Here is a 25297-nt window from a genome sequence, read left to right as displayed (position 1 = left end):
TACTCGTTTTGAAACATAAAGTGCATCCTGACACTCTCCACCAGGTTTCAGCACGTTGAGCATGAAATGCAGACTCCTCGCAGGCCTGTGTCCTGTGGCTCCCGCCTCCCTCTCCTCATCTCCCACCACGCTCCCTCGCAGCTCAACACATTCCAGCCCCACTGCCTTCCTGTTGTTCCTTAAACGTAAAAGCTCATTTCTTTTGTGGGACTTTGTACCTACACTTTCTATTGCCTTTGCTCATAGTGTTCTTTCTCCCCAAATCTTTTCCTGGCTTGTTTTTCCTAATTGTTTATGCCTTGGAAGAAGTTATCACCTTCTCAGGGAGCGTAGTCACTCTTCTCCTCATGCACTGCTTTATTTTTGGCTAAGTGATATAATTATTTGTTTACTGTCCAATTTCTCTATAGGATTGCAAACTCCTTGAAGGTAGGGACTTTTTCTTATTCACCCAGACTCTCAAATATGCAGAACAGTGTCTGGCATATAGTAGCTACTCAGTGAATGTTTGTTGAGTGAAGACATGGGCAGTAGATTGGATTGACTTGAGTTCAGTATATGAGTATTTAAGCCCTCTTTGTGTTCCATCACCACTAACTGTAAAATGAGTCTGCAGCTTACAAGCCTATGGCAGCAGGGAGCGGGGCATCAAATAACCAAAAGGTGAGGGGATAGATGCACGTTTGCAGTTGTTATTGATTGGTCCTGTGCTCTGAGGCAATAGGAGGGGCCAGGCCCTCTTGGGTGATCCTACCTTTGACGTCCCTTTGCAGAGACATGCCCTGCTCGGTGGGGGAGGAGGAGTGGACCACCACCCCCGTCCCCCAGACCATCACAGAGCTCTTCCAAAATGGGAACTGGACGATGGAGAACCCCTCCCCCGCCTGCCAGTGTAGCAGCGACAGAATCAAGAAGATGCTGCCCGTGTGTCCCCTGGGGGCTGGGGGGCTGCCTCCTCCACAAGTGAGTCACTTTCAGGGTGCGACCGTTCAGGTGGGGTGCAGGGTGGGCTTGGGGAGAAGGAATGGGTGACCTGCCGTGTCAGGAGGGTCTCTTTCAGTCTTGATTCTTGTCATAGGGAAAAGCATGTGAGTTTTGAGAGGAGGGGCCTTGGAGCACATTGTTCCTGTATCTGAGGGAGCTTAGCCTGCTTCTCTCTTTTGAAGTCAGCCTAGTTTCCTTACTGGTTCGAGGTCCAACCAGAATACGACACTCTGGATCAATGAGCTGTGGAAGGCACACTGTGGACTCTCCCCCAGTGGTGGTGTCACGGGACAGACTGTGACAAGCCCAGCTTCATCTCTGCCTCTGCCACAGATGAGCTGGTGACCTTGGACAGGTCACGCTGAGCCCTGGGCCTGTTTCCTCACCGCTGAATTAGGGAGGCTCGCCCATAAAACTTCTGTGGGTCTTACAACTCTGACATCCTCTGAAACTCTGAGCGTGGGAATCAGTTGTGAGCCATTTTTTCTGAGAATGATTTCAGGAAGAGGCTTGCTCTTGATGTCTCTCTGCTGCCTTATCAGCATCCAGGTTGCAGGGTGAGGAGAAGGAATTTCAAATGGTGTTGAAAACTTAAAGCAGTCCTTCCTGATTACGTTTCTTTAAAATAAGAGCTCATCTCTTCATCAGTATAACTCCAATGAACAAAAGAATTTGCTAGGCATTGTCAACGGTGCTGCTCCCTGAAAACCTTTTGTAACCATAAAGAATGATACTTCACAGTCTATTCTGATACTTCATAGTTGCTCAGAATAATTTGCTGGGGCTTTCCTTGGCTTGCCATAATGGCCCTGCTGAGAGCAGAGTAGATCAGCCCTTGGTGGCTGGCTGATGGCAGAGCCTGGGCCCTGTGGGCAGAGTCTGGTCACACTGTGGTACATGTTTGAGGGACATGTGTCATTGTTGTCCTTGATTTGTTTTCTGTCCCAATTCTGCCCCATAAAGACACATGTGCTCGGTTTACTTTGAATTTAAAAAGCTTCTAGCGCAGTCATATCTCAGTAAATAAGGTTGTTTTTAATTAGTTTAATCCAAAGTGTGAGTCTCATATCTTAGTTACACTTTTCTCCCAAATCAGATTCATAAAGGGTCCTACGGATTTAAGGACAGTTTCTCAGGCTTTTTACATGGACCCACGAAGGACTTGGATGGAAGAAGTGGTATTAAAAGCATTTACTTTCACTGCTTTTCAACTCATTTGTCCCTCTGAGTTTTGAAGGAATAGGTGGTACTCAGAAGAAAAGAAGGAAGAATCGTTGAAATCTTCATACCTTCAGGAAAATGAGATAACTTACATGGCTGCCTCACAACATAGCTCTCTGAGCAGCGTAGTCTGGGACATCTACAGTGGCTCTCATGCTGGGAGAGAGCCAAGGCCTGCGTATAAGTCCTTCAGGTCTTTCTGGTCAGTGTCCCTCACTGCTCGTACTGACTCCCCATTCGTTTACCCTACGATCCAAGTTCAGGCCCGAGCCACCATAGTTGGAGGAGCATCTGTGAGATGAATGAGTATTCTTTCTTTAACATCTCAGATGCCTAACTTTGTCTATAATCAAGCCCAGCCTCTTCCCCGTCCCCATTTAGCTTCTGTTAGCCCCCTGGGCAGAAATAATAGAAGTTAAGAGGTTGCCAGAATCCAACAGAGGAGATTGAGCTATAACTTTCACCAAATCTAACTTTAGATTTCCTTTAAAGAGGGAATTCATCTAAATGAAGCATGTACAGACTCATGCTGTTATCTGCTACAAAGCGATACTGTGTTCATATTCTCAGTGTTCTAATGTCAGGCTGTACTTTTAGGTATGGTAGGTTTCTCGGGGTGCCAGTACTTCTCAATCATGTCCTCCAAGTCAAAGTTAAGGATGCCATCAAGCAAGTGAAGGAACACTTGAAGCTCGGCAAGTAACAGTATCCATCCCAAAACATGTCAGAAAAGGGGGCCCAGGGTAGTTGGTACATGGGAGTAGCTGGCAGGTAAACATGGTCACCTAACAGTTTATTGTTTAAGACTTTTTAAAATACAAAGCCATCACTGGCATTTAGTGATCTTACGCCACTCAAGACTGAGCTCCAGTTAATACTTGAAAGTGTAGATCCTATACGTGGAGCATGGCAATTATTGTTTCTGCTTATCTCCTACAGAATAATTATATAGGTCAATGGAAATTTTATATGACCCTGTATAAAGGGTGTATAAGACCGTTCTTATAACAAGAATCTGTTAGAATTTTTGTTTCTGTTAGATTAATATGCTATACATTGTTGTTTTCCAATTTATTTACAGCCAGAAGAGTTTAACTTATTTGAGTAATTTCACACTAATATTTCTGCATTTATTAAGTTTTCAAACCAAAGCAGTCCTTTCTGTGTGTGAGAATTTACAACCTGCTGCTCTTATAATGTCAAAAACAGTGAACCAGAATGAACCCCATTAGGCCACTCTCAGACCTCTTTCTTTTTTTTTTAAAATAATTAAATTAAATTCCATTTATTTATTTTATTTTGGGCCAGGCCTTCCCTGACCAGGGATTGAACCCAGGCCCCCTGAAGTGGAAGCATAGTGTCCTAACCACTGGACTGCCAGGAAATTCCCTCTCCGACACTTTTCAATAGTTTCATTTTGGTACTGGACTCTTTCATGAACTCAGAGAAATCAGTTCCGCATTTGAAGTGTCAGGTTATTGATCTGAAAATGATGGTTTAACTCTGAATAAAATAATTTTATTTTATTTATTGAGCCAGTGTTTTTCCCTGGGCTATACTTCAGATATTGCGTGTGTGTGTCTGCCTTGATTGAGTCCTCAGTTGCATCAGTGAACTCTCAGATTCTCACTGACTTTCTCTTTGCAAGAAGAACACGTTAGTGGACATAATCATGTCCATCTGTGTCATCTCTGCGATGTCCTCTGTCCCGGCCAGCTTTGTCGTGTTCCTGATCCAGGGGTGTGTCAGCAAATAGAAGCACCTGTAGTTCATCAGTGGAGTGAAGCCTATCATTCTACTGGCTCTCCAGTTCTGTCTAGGACATGGTAAGAATGCTGGTCTGCCGCTGCTTTATAAACCTCCAGTAGGGCTCTGGATTGGACGGATGAAAGGGCCCCTGGCCATCACCAGGAAATGTTCTAGCTAGTCCAAAGATGAATGAAAGAGGAAAAGGCAGACCCAGTTGTACACTTTCATGTGACCAAACACGGCCTTAAGCACACGGCTGATCTCACGCCAGAGGAAATCCGTTCCCACACACTGCAATTCATACCACCACCACCTCATTCCCTAAGTGACAACTTTTCAAAAAACTGAGGTGGAAGACTCTTAGTCAAAACTCAAAACCAATGCCTCTAACATGTCTGATAGATTTTAGCCTTCAGAGTCAGGGTGTTCTTTGCCTTACTAGGAACTCATCTGTCCTTCAGATTCCTGAGGACCAGGTAAGTGAGAGGTGACTGTGCTTCCTGTTTTTCAGTTTTCCCATAGATAGCTAATTCGTAATTTATTGTTTTTGCAGTATGTTAGAAACCTAAACTAACATAGCTGTAAGTACAAGCTACCAGGAGAGCCTAGAAGTGCCAAATCTAGTTTAAGAAGGCTGAGGCACTCAACTAAAATAAAAACTAAAGTTGTTAGTAAGAAAATCCTAGTATGTCTGGGATGGTACTGAAGAAATCCTTGTAAGGTTACTAGCAGGCTATTTACTTGAGGTGACAATATTTACAGTAAAGACAGTACATTATTACTGTCTCATTACCTTATGGCAACACAACAGTAGCTCCAGAGATGAGGATAAAAATATAATACACAATAAAAAGGATCAGATTGTATATGTAGGCTTTTATTAGGGCAAACATTTCCATAACCATAAATATCTCATTAAAAGAAACAGATGACCAAGTACCTTTGTTAAACAGTGATTTAAAATGAAGTAAAAATTAGTAAAGTTAACTGTAAATGAAGATACTGCAGCATATAAACCAATGAGTCATCAATAACTTTTAATACCAGGACCTAATAACATTATTTTCCATGTAAGTAATTATTAATGTGAAAACCATAATTAATACAGATGACACAGGTAACATTGTACTCTTCCATAGTAAAGAAATATGTTTAATATTTTTATGAATCCTATCTGGTAGTATAAAATAAACTTTAATGGACAAAAACTTTTAAAATCTCAGAAAAAGACATGATGAAAAGGTTAATAATGTATACAAATATTTTAAAGATATTATCACAGGTATGGAAATGAAAGAATCATTTGAATGTAAGAAAATGCTATAAAAGCAGAGGGTTGTCAAAATAGAGAAAAAGAGATATATGGAAACAAATGAAAAGTCAAGATCCTATAGTAATAGCAACTATTTTTAATGTATGACAGATACTGAAATGACTAGGCAAAAAGGAACAGACTGTTTACTGACGTGGTGGTGACAGTGGACAGAGGTAGCTTTTAAATATGCAAGGGACATAGCAAATTAACTTACCACCTCCATCAAATAAAAGTGAGAATCTCTTGGGAGAATTTAAGCACCATTAGTAGACACAGCTTATGGCACTTAATGAAATGCTTCATTTATCAGTGGAAGACTATTTCAATGGTGAAAATGACATAGGAATCAGAAGCATATTCTGCTGAGACCCAAGGAAGTTAACACTCTCCCGAACTGGAAAAAAATTCGTAAAAAGGTATATAAAGTTATTGACTAAATCAGATTTGTTCTAAGAATAACTTGTGCTTAGTGAAATAGCTTACCAGCTGCCACAACTCTGGGATCCTCATGAGACTGGTGTCTCCCAGCTGCTCGGCTATCCGCACTCTCGTTCCACCAAAGAACATGAACTGCAGAAATAAATAAACCAGAAATAGATTCTAAAGACTGTGGCATTGCTCAAATAAGAAAGACAGAAACATTAATCAGAAACTGTAACTCCTATTCTTTAAATAAAAATAGTGATTATCAACAGGGTAACACTAAGTATATTAGTGATAAGATTTCAGAGGGGTGAGTGATTTGGGAGAGAAATTTATAAACATTGTTTCCAAAGTTTCCTTACTATAAATAATGCTGACATAAATTTCATTAGAGCAGCAGTACATGTACATAATACGAGCAATGTTGATGACAACTTCTACTAACATTTATTGGGTGCCTGCTATGTGCTGAGACTGGTTTTACATTTTGTGTGTATTAACTCATTTAGTTTTCATAATAACCTTCAGTGGTAGGTTATTATTATCATCATTTTATGGATGAGGAAACTAAGGCACAGTAAGGTTAAGTAATTCACCCAAGGTGACAGAGTTTTAAGTGGTGGAGCTGGGATTCAAACCCAGGCAGTCTGGATCTGATTATTTTCTTAACATAAATTCCTAAAATTTAAATTGAGAGAACCAAAGAGTATCTTACATATATACACTTACAAATGTACAGTGTATATATTATACACTATCCTCCAGAAGTGAAGTACTGATTTATACTTAGCATATTATCATATTCCTAGTACACTGAGAATGAATTTAAGATTAAAAAGTGTGTGCACACACATTTCAGTAGTTTTTTAAATAAAAATTCTACACGTCTATTATAGTAAATTAGAGATTTAAAAAACCTGTAATGTCATCATTCAAATGTGATTATATATTTTATATCCTTTCAAATTTCCTTCTTGTATAACTAAAAACATTCATATTTCCTAGAATGTTGTCAAAAACAGTTGAAAAAATTAAGCTTTTTATTTTACTGCCAAATTATTAAGGGGGGCAAGATTAAGCCAATACAACCCTACATAGTACAACAGTACTTGTTTGTCCCCAACCCCTCTAATACTATATCTATATAATATGTTTTTATTAGGTAAAAAATGGCATCCAATTATTGTTTTAATCTGCAACTTCTTTAATATATATTAGTCATCTGTGTCATCTTTGCATAAGCTTTTATTTTTCTTTTTGCTTTTGGATTTCATTTATGTTTTTTTTGGTATGCACAGAAATTTGAGCCTTTGTACAATAAAATCATCAGTTCTTTTCTCTCCTTCATAGTTTCTTCATTTGCTTTTGGTTTAGAAATGTTGTTCTCACATATTATTAAATAAATTTATCTATATTTTGTTTCAGTAATTCTATGAATTCAGTTTTTTAATTGATATTTATAATCCATCTTGATTTTATTTTAGTGTATGGTGTGAGAAAGGCATATAATAATTGTCATAATTTTTCTCTTCTTCATGTATTTTCCAACTTAAACAAACATCTATTTTTGCACAGTCCAACTTTTTTTTTTACAATATATTATTAAAAGTTGAATTTCTGGGCAACAATTAGCTCAACTCTGGATATGTTAGGTTTGAGATGTCCATTAGACATGAAGTGAAGAATATGAGGCGGCAACTGGATATTATGAGTTTTCAAATATTAAAAGTCTTAGCTATCCTTTCAGATAAACTTTAATATCCCAAATAGGTGTTTTATTAAATAAATCAATATGGTATACATACTATGTGTATATAAGTAGTGAGAAATGGGTAATTTTTTTCTTTGGGCTTGTCCATGTCCATTTAATATTTACAATAACTATATATTACTTTTCACCCCCAAACAACCCAAGTAATATTGTACCACAAATGGTACAATAGTACAAACTTTCACATATAAAATAAATAAGTTGCTGAGAAGCTTAAAAGTTCCCATCACAAGGAAAAAAAAATTGTAACTATGTGAGGTAATGCATGTTAACTAAACTTATTGTGGTAATCATTTCACACAATATATACATATATCAGATCATTATGTTGTACACCTTAAACTTACACAATGTTATATGTCAATTATATTACAATAAAAGTGGAAAAAAAATCAATAAAACTCCATTCAGAGATTATGTAGATTATGAAAAAAAGATCATGAAAGGAATAGGTGATTTCTTGAGGTCCTTTCCAGTTTTAAAAATTTTATCATTTTGATGTATCAGAGAAAAAAGCAGTTCAGTATTTGAAAAAGGCTTCATAAGGTATTAATATTCTAAATAAATAAGATTTAAAACAGGTTTACTCAACCCTTAAAATCACAAAAAACTAAAAATTTGGCAATAAAAGGTAAAATACACTCAATAATGAGAAGAGAGACAAACTGACCCAAGGAACTTAACAGTAGATCACCAATATACTTCGCAATTTCATAGAGAGATGGACAACTGTACCTCTGTTGAGTATTCCATATTCTGCATGGAACACTCCAACTAATTTTGTGTAGCCTTGATTGACATGTGTATGAACTGCCCTTTTAAATGGGTCACCCCACAGAGCTGGCCCACCAGGTTTCATCTGAAAAGTAGCCAGTTCATAGACTCCTGGAATAGGGAGAAAAATAAGTATTTTACTGAACACATTCAAGCAATTTGTAATCCTGTCTAGTTTGGTTCCAGTGGAAAGCTAATCTATATATAGATTTGGAGGATCATATACATATACATGTTTATGTAGACATATTTATTAATAATTTGCACTGTGCTTTTATGTTTAGAAAGTCCTTGACCTACTTTAAGGATGAGTTGTTAAGCTTATAGAGAACAAAGAAATATTTTTAATATTTTAAAAATATTTTTAATTTATAAAATTTATCAATAAAATTGTGAGAAAATAATGGAATAGGACCTTTTAGCTGCCTGCATTTACACTTTTATAATAGAAATGAATAAAGTATTTTCCAATCTCTTACAGTTCTGTTCTTCTTTCCAACTTCTACTACTTTTTTGCTTTATATAATTTCCCCCTATAGGTTTCCATTTCTACCAGGAACAGCAAGCAAACAATGGACCTGAAGTGACTGTCTCAGAGTTTTTGAGGCAAAACAAACCCTAAAGGAGGTGGTTTTATTATTCCAGGTATATAATATCCAGGTAAATACTTGAAAAGTATTTTACCTTCTGGGTGGAAGTATAGGGTGGGTGGACAGAAAGAAACTAGGGGACCAGCAGATTTGAGAAGTAAAGGAAAAACATGCAAAAGTTACTGAAGAATCATGAATAACATAGAGGAAGAGAACCAAGATTTGACATTGTCTTTGAAGCCCACTAGTTCATTTAGATGGTGCCTAAAACTGAGGGGATCTAGGTGGATAAGGATCTAAATAAGACTTTTCAAATCTCTTGTAATCCAAAACGCACTACAGAGTTGGGAATAATGGGGGAAATAAAATAAAATTTAAATTAGTTTATGCTTTTTCTAATCTGACCTTTGTTTAAAACTGGATTGAGGTAATAATTTCTTTAAGTCAGCAAGAAGTGAAATCAGGAAGAAGACAAATCTTTAGGAATTATTTTCAAACTGAGAAATAAGAAAGAGGAAGACATAAAAGTTAGACTACAGTAATACAGCTTGGCAGTTCCAGTTAATTCATTCCCCCCAAACAGTCAAATTTTATAAGCAAATTTGTACTTCATGATTTGAGATTAGTAGTAATTTATGGAAAAATACTTTTATATCTAAAAGTTTGTAATATTTAAAAATTATGACAAAATATCATACACTATCCCTCATCTACCCACATGTGCTCTCTGCTCCCAAGGCCCAACTTCTCAACCTTTAGTGACCATGTCAACTTTTTCTATAATATAGCTAAACTTTAAGTATCAGTATGATACCAATTTGGAAAAATACTCCATTATTTAATGCTCAATTTTTAAGAATAAGCTAAGAGCTCCAAATTATTTTTATCTCAACAATCAACATATGTTCCTATATTATGCAAAAGATTAACTTCATTTTTTTCCAGTAGAACTTTAGTTTTTGTAGCTTAAAATCTTTAATATTTTCTCCATCAAAATTCAGTGACTAAGATGGAAGGACTTACCTTCTTTTGGAGGTTTTTCTAATTTGCACCATGGCACCAGATAAGTAATTTCACTCTCTTGTTTATCAATAAGAGCCAAATTTGGAATGAGAAATTGTTCTTGCCATTCCTTATCTTTGGCCAAGGCTTTCTGAACTTCAGTTCGATGAGCAAAATTGTCTATGGGATGAAAAGGAGTAAGAAAAATAAAAATGTCTGATTTAAAACCACCTGTACTTTTTCTGGGTTTCATTCAGTTTAGTAAATGTTCATCGAGGCCACATAAGGACTGTGTTATATCACTGGAGATACCAACATAAGTAAATGTGACGCCTGTCCCCAAGCTGTTCATGGTCTAAAAGGGGAGCAGGAAGTAAACAACTGATAATATCATATAGTAATGGGCTTTATATGCTCTACCACTTAGTAGGTACTTCTGAGGCTTAGGTAAGTTATTGAATCTTTGTGTCTGTTTAACTCCAGGGCTGAAGTGAGGATTAAATGAATTAGCACATGAAAGGAGCTCAGAACAGTGTTTGGCACCTAGTGAGTACTCAGTATCTGTTAACTATTCTTATTAATTTTATTGAGGCATTTAAATTATGGCGCCAGTTTAGAAAAAGACTGTTTTTCTTTGTCAGTGGTGATGGTGATGAGTGGTCAGGTCAAGGTATAACTGAATTAAATTGAACATAAATGAAATTAAGATTTGCTTTTTCAGCCTCTTCTTTGAACAGCTTCCAGAGAAATAGTGCTCATTCTCTTACTTACTGTCATCCATTCTTTTTACCCAGTACTATTTCTCTTCTGTTTGTTACCCATATGTTACTGACATATGGGCCTAGTACTAATATTTACTAATAGGGCCTTATAAGACTAATGGTAAAAGAGTTTTCTATGGTTTACGTTGCAGATAAGGAATAACAGCCTTCTTAAAGCATTAGTAAGTTATATCAGGACCTTACGAGTAATTTCTTAATGGGACGTGATTCAGCTGGTGGTGCATTAAAGCATAAATTGTGTTTTTTAAAATAAATTTATTTTTGGTTGCGTTGGGTCTTCGTTGCTGCGTGAGGGCTTTCTCTAGTTGTGGCGAGCGGGGGCTACTCTTTGTTGTGGAGCTCGGGCCTCTCATTGCGGTGGCTTCTCTTGTTGCCGTGCACGGGCTCTAGGCGTGTGGGCTTCAGTAGTTGTGGTTCGTGGGCTCTAGAGCGCAGGCTCAGTAGTTGTGGTACATGGGCTTAGGTGCTCCGCGGCATGTGGGATCTTCCCAGACCAGGGCTTGAACCCGTGTCCTGTGCATTGGCAGGCAGATTCTTAACCACTGCACCACCAGGGAAGTCCCATAAATTGTGTTTTAATGGGGTTTGTTTTATTACAACAGGGAGAACCCCTAAACTATGGCCACGTTAAATACAGAATGAGTACTTTTCATATTAAAGTACTATATGACTATTAACTTTGGACACTGATGACCAAACACTAAATGAAATTATTAAAAGTTCTTTAGATATCATCAAGTCCTGATGTGACTTCACAAAAATTTAATATTGGAGTTAAACATTCTAGGGATTCCTGTAACCGTTCTTCTTGTAAACCAGGGGTTGGTCAACTTCAATATTGAAAGAACTCACTTCCTTTCCTTTACCTCCCTAGCCTAGTATAATGACAGTGAATTCCTTGAAACTCTGGGGGCAGAAAAAAACCCAAAGTGGTCCTGAAATATAACAAAATTATTAAATCTTAAGGATGGGTGAGGGCTTCAAAGTTAACTATCATCCCCTATCAACTTCTATTTCCCTAAAGTCCCTAGATGTTTGAATGATTTCTGCTAAAACATTGATATCCAGCTATAGCTTCAATATAAAGAAAAAATAATTCTACTTTCTTTTATGATCCTAACTCACTCTGGTTCTTGCATTAACTGCTTTAAATTTTTCATAAAAAATCTTTACAATAACCATTCTAAACTTTTTTTTCTAGAATTAAAGTCTAGCTTAGAATTTTATGACTTGGAATTGGAGATGCCACATTTTCCCAATATTGCTTCCCATATGATAATATAAAGGTTCCAGCAATGGGCTGTTAAGAGGTATACTGTTGGGAAGAATCATCACTGAATTAATTTTTTTGGTATTGCTTTTTTAGTTTTACTTAACCTGTATGTATTTATAGTAACATAGATCCAAGAACTAAGTCTCATGTAATATCTAACTGAATGAAAATCTGTACTGAATACTTAAGCTGATGACTCATACCATACTTCCAAACATGAAACACTTTATTCATTCTGCCTCCAAATTCTACAGTCCAGAATCCAACCAATTCAGAGTGAGCTGTCCGAAGATGAATGTTTTTCTTAACATTTTCCAGGAACTCATTCATCTTTGAGGGCTTAACATAACAGGTACGAAATTCATAGAATGTTCCATCGTATTGTCTGGGGCCTGTAGCAAAAGATGAACACACCTGAAGAAAGATAAGGCAACTTGAAATATTTGGGGAAGGTAGGGTTTATAATATTATGTTACAAACAAATCTGAGTCTGGAAACAAGGGACACTCATTAAACTCATAATCTGTTTCGACTTCTGTTGTCCTCTCTCCACTGAATTTGTTTGGAGATATGTCAATAAAGATGCCTGCTTTAAACATTCTAAATATATAGCTACTGTTTCCTAGCAGGGGCTCCACCTTTAGTCACTTTTCCATGAGAAGCTCCTAAGAAGGCACTGGGTCAGTCTCTTTACCAAAGGACAATTAGGATCCTAATAAATTTTACAAATAGTTAGGATCCTGATAAATTTTACAAATAGTTTATTATCCCTTATTTAGCTAATATTCCATCTATATTGAATAGCATATGTATTAGAGTTAAGCATTTAAAACAATTTTTTAACATATACAGGTATTTTGGCTGGCACAATGACAATGTGTTTACTGGCAGAAAACTAATTTTTTTTTTACGTTCTTAAAACAATGGAAATTGCTGGTCAGGTAGAAGTATTTTCTAAATCCAGTGAAGTGGACCACTAGTCAAAAATAGGACAGGAGTGTAACTAATGTAATAGGAAACTATGACTTAGCCAGTTGCATTGTACTATGGTGATAGCCTGTGTAAATGCTAGAAAAAGGAAACATCAGTAAGTTAGAATTGTCTGAATAATTATTAGGGTTTAATTACATATGCAACCTGAAGAAGGGCATTTAATCCACCCAATTATAGCAGGTTGATGGAAATATCCCTTAAGAACCATTCATTACTTTTGTAATAGTCATATGCTCACAATGTAAATTTCTAATTGGGTTCTCTGAGTAAACTTAACTTTCAGTAGATGCTTTGTGTATGTATATGTGTTTGTGTATATATATATATATGTATATACAAATATATGTATATACACACATGCGCATACATATACATTCATATAGCATTCTAGTTTACATATCCATCGTACATAAGTTTGGTTAGCATGTGCACATTTCCTGAAGCTGATTATACCAGAATTATCTATTAAAGTAGTTTTGGTACTTATAAGGCTATTGATGAATTTTGGGCTTATACTGACTACCTGATATGTCAAAGGAAAGCAGTAGGCTTCTTCCTCTGACATATATTTTGTTTACAAAACACAGTAATGCATATATTTTACTTAATTGTGTATAAGGCTTAATTATAATAATCTCTCTTGAGGTCATTCCATGTCTATGATGAGTTATACTCTTATTGCCCAACTGACTTAAGCTTGCCATCAAAAACAATTGCAGCTGCCCCTGTATTTGACAGATATTCTTTTTGTGCCATCTTACCAAACTTTACTAACAGAATGTTAAGCAAATAAATACTGCCTAGTATTTATAGTTTAAAAATATTATAAATAAAATATAAGTATATCAGATATCAGAAAATGGGCCAATAGGGTACTTGTAACAATTGCTTTTTAAGTTGCTTTTCAGGGAATTTGTATTTGGAGATCAAAATATGTGATCAAAGGCATACATTTTATTATCGTTGGCAGAAGAACGTGTCCTCCTTGTATCCTCAAGTCCATTCTCTACGTCTGCGTCTTTATTCCTGTCCTTCCCCTAGGTTTGTCAAAACCATTTTTTTTTCATTTTTTTGGTTGACATTTAATAACATCAAAGTTCAGAGTAAAATTCTAAGGAATAATTCTTGGTCCTGCCCCAATAGAGAGAATCAGAATAAAGACTGTATTGCTGATCTTGGGTGAAGGGGCCATTAATGGTTCCTCTTTAGTCTTCACCAGAAAGTCAGTCTCTAGAGTAGATTATAATCCCCTTCTTACTGCTCTTTGAGAAAGAAGTAAAAGCCTAAACACCAAAAGGAAAAAACCTCTAGGTTAGATTCACAGAATAGGCCAATTCCTGACAGTTAAGGCTGAATCACAATAATCTATTTTGTACATTTTTTATCCAGATTAAATAAGTTGTCATCATCATATTTGCTACGAGGTTCCTGACACTGCCTGACTAGGGCACCAACCTCAGGAGACAGTGGCATCTGGGCAGGATGCTTCACCACCTGCACCCTGGGCCCCCTCTTAAAGGTTCTCTGCCTGCAAAATGCTGGAAGGTTGTGTATTTCGCTTAATAGGGGGAGGCCTGTCCTATTGCCCCTTCAGTCTGGAGGGGCTTGTCAAAACACAAATCAGTAAGAGAGGCCGGACCAGTGTCTAGCACAGGCCCCAATGCGGCCACAGCGCTTCCGGGTACCTAGGCTAGAAACGGCCCCTGTCCACGATTGTTTGCGAGCCGGCCAGAGGCGACCCTGGCATTGGGTCTTCCTCTAACGGAACCCTTCCTCCTGCCGCGCATCCCGGGGTCCGCCGCCACGGGATTCCGAGACTTGTACTAGAAGTCGGCTCTGCGGCAGCAGAACCACGTTGGCAGGTCTGGGCCCGTAGGCGCATGCGCGGCCCGCGCTCTCCCCGCAGACGCCCCTCCCCGCCCCTCCCCCAGGGAACGATTTGGGCGCGTCTCGGACGGCCAGTACCTGAGGCGCCTGCGTCCGAGCGGCCAGAGCCTTAGTCAGGCTCCTTCGGAGGGCAAGCATGGCACGGCTTCGAGCGCTGAGAAGGGCAGCGGCCGGTATTCTTCCTTGAATTCTTTCTCCTGTGGCTTCCCGACTAGCAGGGAGCAGCGCCTGCACAACTCCCGGACGCAGGCTCGGGGCGGGTCGGCTCCTCCTCCTGCGTTGGGGCCGGGGGGGGGCGGGTTGGGGGGCGGCCGGACCGCCCAGTCTGCCAGGCGTCCTCCGCAGCCTGAGCCCCAGACGCGTTTGGTGTTAGCTCTGACCCTTCCTTCCACGTTGGTTCCCTCGAACGTTCTTACCCCCAGCGTCAGAAATGACATTAGAATTAGCTGAGTGCTGATGTCGCTCCTGTACCACCTGTCTGGGCCCGTCACCTCGTCTCCTTGCGCACGTGCGTACAGTTCCTAAAAGTTCGTGTGTAGGATGCGAGTGTGTACGACCAAGAAGCCTTCACTTTTCTGTTCTAAGTGCATTCTCCTTCCCCATCACTGCCCACAGCGCGAAGTTGCAAGGCTCCTAATAACTTACACTGTATTTTCCGGGAGCTCAGAGGAATGGGCGCACCGAGCTAGATATGAAAAAATCAAATATAAACATACGTTGTTAAAATTCTGTGATCCTTAAAAGCAAAACCTCTGGTCTAGTCTCCCCTGTCCCTGATTATTGCTCACCAGAATAATCACCTTTCAACATTTCGAGCTATTTCTTCTGACGCCTGTTTCTGTATTTTTAAATAATAGGCATATTTTGCTATTTCTTGTGTTTTTTTTGTTTGTTTTTTTTTCGGTCTAGATAGTATCTATTGACTCCTTCTATGGAAGAAGAGGATTTATATCTCTAGTATAACACTCCCCCCAAATAATTTCCCTTCCTGCGGCTAATAATATTTACATGAAAAATAATCAGTTAATTGATTACATCATTAATTTACATTATTTACATCATGTTAATGTTTATGTTATTCTTGCTAATAGTTACATTATTGCAAACATTAATGCAATATTGCTTATATTATTAGGACTAGGGGGTTAGTTGTACCTTGTACAATGACTTGAATCATCTGTTCAGAGGAAAGGAGGCTTTTTAAAATTAGTAATTCCAGAAGGGCGAGTCATTTTTTCCAGATGATGGGCATCCATTTCTAACTAATGAAGACAAAACAAAGCATCATCTGTGCCCAGACTGGATCTTTATGTTTAAATTTATTTTCTTAGACTCCCCCCTCCCCAACCCCAGAATTAATTTATTCCCTCATTCAACCCATATTAAATTTCTTCTATGCTTCAGTCACTTTTCCAGAAACTGGGGTGCAGAGGTGAACAAAAGACAAAGTCTGTGTCCCCTTGGAAGTTCCAGGTTAGGGGAAACAGATAGACAAATGAAAGAAAAATATATCAGGGATTAATAAATACGTCGAGGAAAGACAAAGTAGGATATGGAGAATAGAAAGTGCTGGAGGGAGGTAGCAGAGACTGCTAGCTCTTTCCCAATGCCATTCTTGTCCCAACCCCTCTTAAAAAAATACTAATAGAACCCAGGCAGCTTGGTGCATCCACGTGACTTAAGTCCTGGCCAGTGGGATGTTTTAGCGCATTTATGACCTACTGTAAGTGATCTTAAAGTTGTGTAGGAGGGGTTGTTTTCCTCTTTGCCTTTTTCTTATTTCTGCCTGCTAGAATGTGGATGTAATGGTTTGAGTTCTTGGTCTTTGAGGTAGAAGCCACATGCTGGGGATGGCAGAACAACAAGAGAGAAGCAGCCTAGGTTCTGACACCAAGGAACACCATACTAGGAGCCCTGGACTGCCTGTCTCTGGACTTCTTCCACAAGAGAATTCATCTTCTAGTTTAAGCCACTGCTATGTGGCTTACGTCTATGATCTTAATCATAGGAAGGTGACTATTTTTTTATTTCTCTTTTTCATTTGTTTCTCTTCTTTTCCTTATACTTATTAATCACCAGATTCTTTGCCAAAACTCAAAATGATTAAACCTGTTAATCAGTTTATCAGTTTCATCTTCTAGAGATATCTTTCAGGAGTCTTTTCTCTTGGTCCAGTGTGGACTAAGCATTCTCTAAGGTGGCCCTGTAGTAATTCTTGGATCTCCTTTCACTGATCTCCTGGGGAATCTCGTTTGCCTTGTGTTGGACCTCATTTTTCCAGGATCTTGCATCTTGTTTTTTCCTCCTAATTTTAGGAGACAGCACATGGGACTTAAACTTTTGAGACTTGCATCTCTAAAAATGTCTTTATCAACCTCCTTAAATTTGTAGTTTGGGTAGGTGTAAAATTCTACATTGGAAATAATTTTTCCTCATGTTTTTAAAGGCACTGCTCCATTGCATTATAGTTTCTAGTGAGACATTCATCCCGTTCTGATTCCTGATCCTTTGTATGTGACTTATTTCTCTCTGGAAGCTTTTATGTTTTTCTTGTTTTCCCTAATTTTTTGAAATTTCACAATAATGTTCCTTGGGATAGATATTTTTTCATACATTGTGTCTCACTCAGTTGACCCCCCTCAATCTGGAAACTCTTAAATTATGAAAAATTTGTAATGTTTCTTGGATTTTTTTTCTTCCTCCTCAGTCTCTGGAACTTCTTTTGTTCAAACATTATGCCTCCATTTGAACCTCTAATTTTCTTTTTCCTCCTAATTTTTTAATCTTTCTTTTTTCCTTTTTTCGGGGGGGGTCATGAAATGTTCCAATTTTATTTTCTAACTCATGTAGTAAAATTTTAAACTTCTAATTTCCATTGTTTATGTCCAAGAGCTCCTTTTTACCCCTTTTTCCAGAATGTTTTTTTCCCCACTCTCTTCAGAAATATTAGCCTCTTTTTGTTTCATGGGTTCTATATTTCTGTCTCTCTGGGGACATTGATTATAGGTGTTTTCTTTTTAAATATTGTTGTTTTAAGTCTTCATTTGAGTTTTATTTTGTTTTCTATCTATTTATTTTTTCTGTCTCTGGTACTGGAGTTTTTCCTGAAATGTTTTTGTATTTGTCTCTCAGCTCATATTTTGAAGTTGGACTATAAAAAAGCTCTGTGAGTTTGGGCGGGTCTTGCCAAGTAATGGGCTTTAGTGTAGTGTGATCTGACTGGGCAGTTTCCTTCAGTAGATGCCCATCACCCCACTGTTATTATCTATAAGTTATTTCTATTTTTGTCTAGTCAGTTTTCTCAGCAAGGAAACTTCTGGTGTCCCACCTGTGAGGTCTAATCTTTGTTGCCAGGTTCTTGAGGCTAAAGAGAGAAGGAGGCCAGAGATCTCAATATTTGGTAGTATCTTTCAAGAATATATATAATATATATATACATACATACATATATATATATCGTTTAGGCTAATTTGCTGTTACAGATTGACACCAAAAGCGTATTATGACTCAAACACTAATGAATTTTATTTTTTATGAGAAACCAGAGTGCATTTACCTACTTGGCAGGCAGCTCTTCTATACATGATAAGGACCAGACTTCTTCCACACTGTGGCTTGGCCACCACCCCCTAGAGCCTCCTCATTAACTGCATCCAACCAAGAGAAAGATAGAGGAAACTTCCAAGAATATTTCCAAAAGGAGAATGCTTACAAGATAGGAGTAAAATTTATGGCTACAACTTAGAATTAGGTAAACATTGTTAAGTACTGTTAGGTGCCTAAGGCAATCTCCTATTTATTTTCTCACAGGTTTTAATTATCCTCAAAATGCTATAAGTTAAGTGAAAAAGGTGAGATTTTGAGATATTAATTTCCTCAGGTTCACTGCTGTTATGTGGCCCAGCCAGGACCACTTTTTAATTATTGCCGTCTGGTCCAATGAGTGTGAAAGTGCATTTCACACTGTACGTAACAAATAGGTATCAGTTAAAGGGTGGAGGAAATTATATGAGGTGGGGAAAGGCAAGGATCCACTTGATGTCTCTGCTTGGTTTTGTCCAAAGGTCAGCCTCATCAAATCTGAAGAAGGAAGTGGGAGAGATGGATCCAACGCTGGCCCAGCTGCATAGGAGGGCAGTAGCTCTACGTGTAAACTCCAGATGCTTGTACTTTGGTGACATCACTGGTAAGTACTTTCTTTGTGCTGCATCATTGTGTGGCCACTAGGTGGTGGTATAAACTAGTTTCCTTCATTAGGCTTCCAGTAGTGTGCGCTATTTTTGTTATTTTTAAGTTCCTGTAAGTTAACCTGTAGGTATTTAGAGTGGAGTTGTCTTACAGTTCTTCTTTTTTTGTTATATGGTATTATGTATTAAAGAGAAAAATTTCAGTAAAGATGAATTACTTTCAAAACTTTTATGAGTTACTTTATTATTAATATATATAAATGGTAATAAAGTAACAAATTTTCATTCAGTGTTTCTTAGCAAGTATCTTACTCATATCAGTGAATATGTATTAAGCACCTGTTGTGTGTTGAGTATTGAATTAAATGCTGTGGGGAAGGAAAAAGACTGGATACCTCTTCTTGAGATTGTCAATGTCTTGATATTTCTGTATCAGCCTCTTTGCTGCTAGCCTTCTTAGAATTAGTAGGAAAGACTTGTGAGCAGCCCAGTATTTCATATAATATGAATTTATTTAATGCTGTTTCTATTAACAAAATAAATTGTTTTTTATTACTAAAACACATAAACATATGAGTTTAATATATATCCGTTATATACCTTTTTAGATATCCTCTGTTAATTGGCTTTCTTTATGTTTTGCATTTGAAAGTGAATTCTAGTGCCAATGACATTTAAAAACCTGTCAATAATAAAAGCAATTATTTCCTGAAATAGGCTTGGCAAGTCTATTCCTTTGAATAATCCTTGTGCCTCACGATTGGAGTTGGGGGGAAACATTTGGGGGAGGTATTTCTGGACCTTTTGCTAATTGTTTTGGATTTTTATTATGAAATATGGCTGATTTCTTTCCTAGGTGTAAGTTTAAACACCTTTTACCTTTAGGCACTAGTGCGCTTAGTCTGTGACACGTTTTTCCATGAAGTTCCTCTTTCAAATGAACACACATTATCTGATGCTCTCCAATGGAATTCTCTTCCTCTCTGCAAGTTATCATAGACACCTACTAGCTGAGTAATCAACTCACTTTTTAATCTGTGTTAGCTTTACCTGACCATCTTTAATTGCTTTTGCAGCATCTTTATAATTTGTTATTTTAAAATTTATTCTCAATATTGTATTGCAGGCCAGAGCATTAATGTAAGGGGCTTGTAGGATGTATCCAAACCCAGGGGGCCTATTGGCTCTTCTGTCCCTTGTTAGGTCCTTCAGGATATAGTTTAGGATTTCCCCAAATACACTTTATGATTGAAGCTCAGATGTCCCTTTATCTCTTATGAAGGTTGACAGACACATAGCTTATGGGAAATCAGCATTATTCAGATTAAAATTTCTTCTGAAAAATGTAAGTTGACTTCTCAAGATAGCTTAATAGTGTAAGGTAGAAGTGGGTTTACTAGAAGTGGGGTTACTAGTTCCATTACTAGAAGTGGGCTTCATATTCAAGGTGATTTTCTTCTTATATAGACATTGAATATTAAGAAATATGGTTCCCAATTTTCCTACTACCTTGGTGTCATCAGAAGTTCTCACTCAGCACAAAATAAAACTAAAACTAGTTAGTGAAAAGTCATAACTTTACAGGCTGCTTCAGTATAATTCCTGTTTCATAGTGTTTTTCATTGAATAATGGTCCTGAGCCTGTAAGTGTTTTGGAGTGGAGCCTGTTGGTAGATTTATGTGACTAGAGTCTCATTTGTGATTACCTCTTCAATGAGAGCTAGGCCCTCATTTGGCTGGTTAATTCTTTCCTCTTTCCTATCTAGCTGCGTTTCTCATTTTTAAACGGGTTTTAATAAATATTGATTATTCTCAAATCATATATCCTATTCCTGTCCACCTCTCTTTCAGAGAATGTTGGTGATACCTATTTCACAGACAAGAGAACATCAGATTCTAATGTACCTGATATTTCATAGGAGCTGTTATATATATTATGTCATTTACTTATCTCTTTCTTACTTATTGTCTTTCATTTCACCTTGTGAGGTTGATTTTCCATTTCATAAATTAAAACAAAAACAGCAAACAAGAAGCTCAAAGAAGCTAAGTGACTGACAAAGGGTAACAAAATGAGTAGTTTAGAGCTGGTTCACTCATTTTAATTACTCTCCTATAATCCAGTGTTATAGGATACCATAACTTAGTTATTGATATTTAAGTGTTCCCATATGTTTATTTTATAAATAATGCTTCAGTGAATAACTCTGTGTGGATCTCCTTGGTCATATACCTGTAAGTGGAATTAATGAGTCAACTTCATACTTTTTGGTAGATTTTTAAATTGATTTATAATTCCTACTGTCAGTGAATGGGATTTCCTCTTTCTCCATATTCTTGACAATTCTTGTAACGGTTTAATATTTTCGTATCTCTTGGCTGAGAAATATCTCGTTGATTTAATATACATTTCTCTGATTTCATGTGAATTGAGCCTCTTTTCATAATTTTATAGTGCATGCTGTTTTCCTTTTCTTTGAGGTCCTGTTTATATCCTTTGCCCTATTTTCTGTTATGTTGTTTATCTTAGTAATCTGATAGCTTAAAAAAAAAATCTGGATACTAATCCTCTTTTGTTGTGTTTGTTACTGATATAATCTTTCATTTGTGTTAATATTTAAACCTTCCTAATGATGCATTTTTGCCATATAGATGTTTCTAAATTTGAATTAGTAGTTTTTTATGTTTTATGGGCTCATTTGAGATAACGCTTTTCCTATCCCTGTGTATGAAGACATTTTCCTGTAGGTATTTTACAGTTTTGCTTTTGGCATTTGATTTGTCTCAAATTTATTTTGGTCACAGTGTGAGGTGGAGGTTTAATTTGATCTTTATTTTTCCCTTTAATATTAGTAGTCCATTACCAAAGCACAATTTATTAAATATCTCATCCATTCCCTACTGATTTGCAATGCCATATTAAGTATCATTTATTTAGGATATAAACTTCCACATATGCCCAGGCTATTTCTGAATACTCTATTTCTTTGACATATTTATGTTTACTTGTACCAATGCTATGCTATCTGAATTATTGTAGTTTTATCATCCATCTTGACATTTAGTACAGTAAATTTGTAGCTCTTATTCTTACATTTTCTTGGCTATTCTTGGTCTTTACTATTCAAGTTGAATTTTGGGGTAAACTTAAGAAATTAAAAAAAAAATCCTAATTTCATTTTGATTGAAATTACACTAACTTTATAGTGAAATTTGGGATGAATTGATATAGTTATTCTTGAATTTCTTAACATGAACAAAATAAAGCTCCCCAATTTGTGGGGGTTTTCTTCTATGTGTTTTAAAGAAGAGTTATACTTTTCTTCAAAAATTCCCTACACAGATTTTATAGATTTATTTGTGAGCACTTTATACTTTTGTTGGTGTTGTGAGATGCTTTTTAAAGTACATTTTCTAATCAATTATAACTGCTGCACAAAATACTATTGAATTTTGTATATTGATCATGTATTTAGAAGTCTTGCTAGATCCTCTTATTCATTTAAATTTTAAGATTTTCCTTTTATAGATTTTTTTCTTACTTCCTATGTAGACAACCTTATTTTCAGTAAATAATGATAATTTTGTTTCTCCCTTTCCAATGTTCATACCTCCTCTCCTTCCCTTCCTCCTTCTCTCCCTCCTGCCCTTTTTTCTCCCCTTCCTTCCTATTTTTCTCTTTCTTTTCTTTCTTTGCTTTCTTCCTTCCTTTCTCCTTCTCTTCTCTCTCTCTCTCTCTCTCTCTTTCACTGGGTAGGATTTCTGTGCAATGTTGAATTTGTTTGGAACTTTAAGGGAACTTGTTATAAGTTTTTTGATAAATACTCTTTATCAGGTTAAACGAGTTTTTTTTCTGTTTTTAGTTTGCTAAGTTTTTAATTTTTAAAAAATTGTGAATGCCTATTGAATTCAAAACTTTTCCTGAATTTGCTAAAAACATATCTGTTTTTATTCTTTAATTAATATTGTGGTGAGTTACATTAACATATTTTTATAATGTTAAGACTTCCTTACATCCCTGGTATAAACCCTGCCTAGATGTTAGGTATTATTATTTTGTACATTGTTAGATTCTGTTTGCTATTATTTTATATAGAAATTTTCTGTCTATGTTTGTGTGATTGGCTCATAATTTTTCCTTTCTCATATTGCCGTTCAGTTTTCATTTCAGTGTTATTTCAGGCTTATAAAAAACAGTTGGGCGAGGTTCCCGCTCACTTTTTATGTTTTATGAAACAATTTGCATATGATAAGGGCTACCTGTTTTTGGAAAGTGTATTAAAAGTATCCAGGGAAATGGGATGGGCCTGGTAAAATTTTAAACTACTGGTTTGGTCTTTACCTGTCTTTGGATTTTTTCATTTCTTCTTTTTATAAATCTTTGGGTGGGATTCTTAGTATATTAATTTTTAATCTTTCTTTTTTCTGAATTTTATTTTATTTTTTTATACAGCAGGTTCTTATTAGTCATCCATTTTATACACATCAGTGTATACATGTCAATCCCAATCTCCCAATTCATCACACCACAACCATCACCCCCTGCCACTTTCCCCCCTTGGTGTCCATACTTTTGTTCTCTACATCTGTGTCTCTATTTCTGCCCTGCAAACCAGTTCATCTATACCATTTTTCTAGGTTCCATGTATATGCGTTAATATACAATATTTGTTTCTCTCTTTCTGAGTTACTTCATTCTGTATGACAGTGTCTAGGTCCATCCATGTCTCAACAAATGACCCAATTTCATTCCTTTTTATGGCTGAATAATATTCCATTGTATATATGTACCACATGTTCTTTATCCATTTGTCTGTCGATGGGCATTTAGGATGCTTCCCTGACCTGGCTATTGTAAATAGTGCTGCAGTGAACATTGGGGTGCATGTGTCTTTTTGAATTATGGTTTTCTCTGGGTATATGCCCCATAGTGGGATTGCTGTGTCATATGGTAGTTCTATTTTTAGTTTTTTAAGGAACCTCCATACTATTCTCCATAGTGACTGTATCAATTTACATTCCCACCAACAGTGCAAGAGGGTTCCCTTTTCTCCACGCCCTTTCCAGCATTTGTGGTTTGTAGATTTTCTGGTGATGCCCATACTAACTGGTGTGACGTGATACCTCATTGCACTTTTGATTTGCATTTCTCTAATAATTAGTGATGTTGAGCAGCTTTTCATGTGCTTCTTGGCCATCCGTATGTCTTCTTTGGAGAAATGTCTGTTTAGGTCTTCTGCCCATCTTTGGATTGGGTTGGTTGTTTTTTTAATATTGAGCTTCATGAGCTTATATATATTTTGGAGATTAATCCTTTGTCCATTGATTCGTTTGCAAATATTTTCTCCCATTCTGAGGGTTGTCTTTTTGTCTTGTTTATGGTTTCCTTTGCTGTTCAAAAGCTTTTAAGTTTCATTAGGTCCCATTTGTTTATTTTTGTTTTTATTTACATTACTCTAGGAGGTGGATCAAAAAAGATCTTGCTGTGATTTATGTCAGAGTGTTCTTCCTATGTTTTCCTCTAAGAGTTTTATAGTGTCTGGTCTTACATTTAGGTTGCAAATCCATTTTGAGTTTATTTTTGTGTATGGTGTTAGGGAGTGTTCTAATTTCATTTTTTTATATGTAGCTGTCCAGTTTTCCCAGCACCACTTCTTGAAGAGACTGTCTTTTCTCCATTGTATATCCTTGCCTCATTTTTCATAGAGTAGTTGACTATAGGTGCATGGGTTTATCTCTGGGCTTTCTATCTTGTTCCATTGATCTATATTTCTCTTTTTGTGTCAGCAGCATATCGTTTTGATGACTGTAGCTTTGTAGTATAGTCTGAAGATAGGGAGTCTGATACCTCTCACTCTGCTTTTTTCCCTCAAGACTGCTTTGGCTATTCGGGGTCTTTTGTGTCTCCATGCAAATTTTAAGATTTTTGGTTCTAGTTCCGTGAAAAATGCCATTGGTAATTTGATAGGGATTGCATTGAATCTGTAGATTGCTTTGGGGAGTATAGTCATTTTCACAATATTGATTCTTCCAATCCAAGAACATGGTATATCTCTCCATCTGTTGGTATCATCTTTAATTTCTTCCATCAGTGTCTTATAATTTTCTGCATACAGGACTTTTGTCTCCCTAGGTAGGTTTATTCCGAGGTATTTTATTCTTTTTGTTGTAGTGGTAAATGGGAGTGTTTCCTTAATTTCTCTTTCAGATTTTTCAACATTAGTGTATAGGAACGCAAGAGGTTTCTGTGCATTAATTTTGTATCCTGCAGCTTTACCAAATTCATTGATTAGCTCTGGTAGTTTTCTGGTGGCATCTTTAGGATTCTTTATGTATAGTATGTCAT

The 25297-nt window shown here is 36.9% G+C and overlaps 1 protein-coding gene and 2 long non-coding RNA genes across 4 annotated transcripts in view; 2 read left to right on the top strand and 1 right to left on the bottom strand.

Moving 5' to 3' along the window:
* Positions 1 to 7614, top strand: part of LOC125964652 (uncharacterized) — a 29481-nt gene extending 21867 nt beyond the window's left edge. Inside the window, exon 4 of the long non-coding RNA XR_007477878.1 lies at positions 5237 to 7614. This is a non-coding gene — a long non-coding RNA (uncharacterized LOC125964652). The remainder of the gene's footprint in view (positions 1 to 5236) is intronic.
* Positions 4811 to 14983, bottom strand: NIPSNAP3A (nipsnap homolog 3A). 2 transcript variants are annotated; one of them, XM_033431225.2, is made up of 7 exons: positions 14843 to 14983; positions 13829 to 13914; positions 12088 to 12298; positions 9851 to 10009; positions 8199 to 8348; positions 5753 to 5839; positions 4811 to 5663 (listed from the first exon to the last, which is right to left on the bottom strand). In XM_033431225.2, the coding sequence occupies exons 3-7, from the start codon at positions 12212 to 12214 to the stop codon at positions 5587 to 5589; spliced, it is 600 nt and encodes a 199-aa protein (XP_033287116.1). In that variant the 5' UTR covers positions 12215 to 12298; positions 13829 to 13914; positions 14843 to 14983; the 3' UTR covers positions 4811 to 5586. The 2 variants fall into 2 exon arrangements, with proteins under 2 accessions (XP_033287116.1, XP_004271549.1); XM_004271501.4 differs by lacking the exon at positions 13829 to 13914 and having other exon boundaries at positions 14843 to 14969.
* LOC125964655 (uncharacterized) overlaps positions 14804 to 25297 on the top strand; it is a 26265-nt gene continuing 15771 nt past the window's right edge. The window contains exons 1-2 of the long non-coding RNA XR_007477888.1: positions 14804 to 14937; positions 18829 to 18950. This is a non-coding gene — a long non-coding RNA (uncharacterized LOC125964655). The remainder of the gene's footprint in view (positions 14938 to 18828; positions 18951 to 25297) is intronic.

The sequence above is a fragment of the Orcinus orca genome, chromosome 6 (genome assembly GCF_937001465.1).
Source record: "Orcinus orca chromosome 6, mOrcOrc1.1, whole genome shotgun sequence".
In the NCBI taxonomy this organism is placed as follows: Eukaryota; Metazoa; Chordata; class Mammalia; order Artiodactyla; family Delphinidae; genus Orcinus; species Orcinus orca.
Note: the sequence above shows the minus strand (reverse complement) of the source record. Positions and strands in the feature narration are given on the sequence as shown.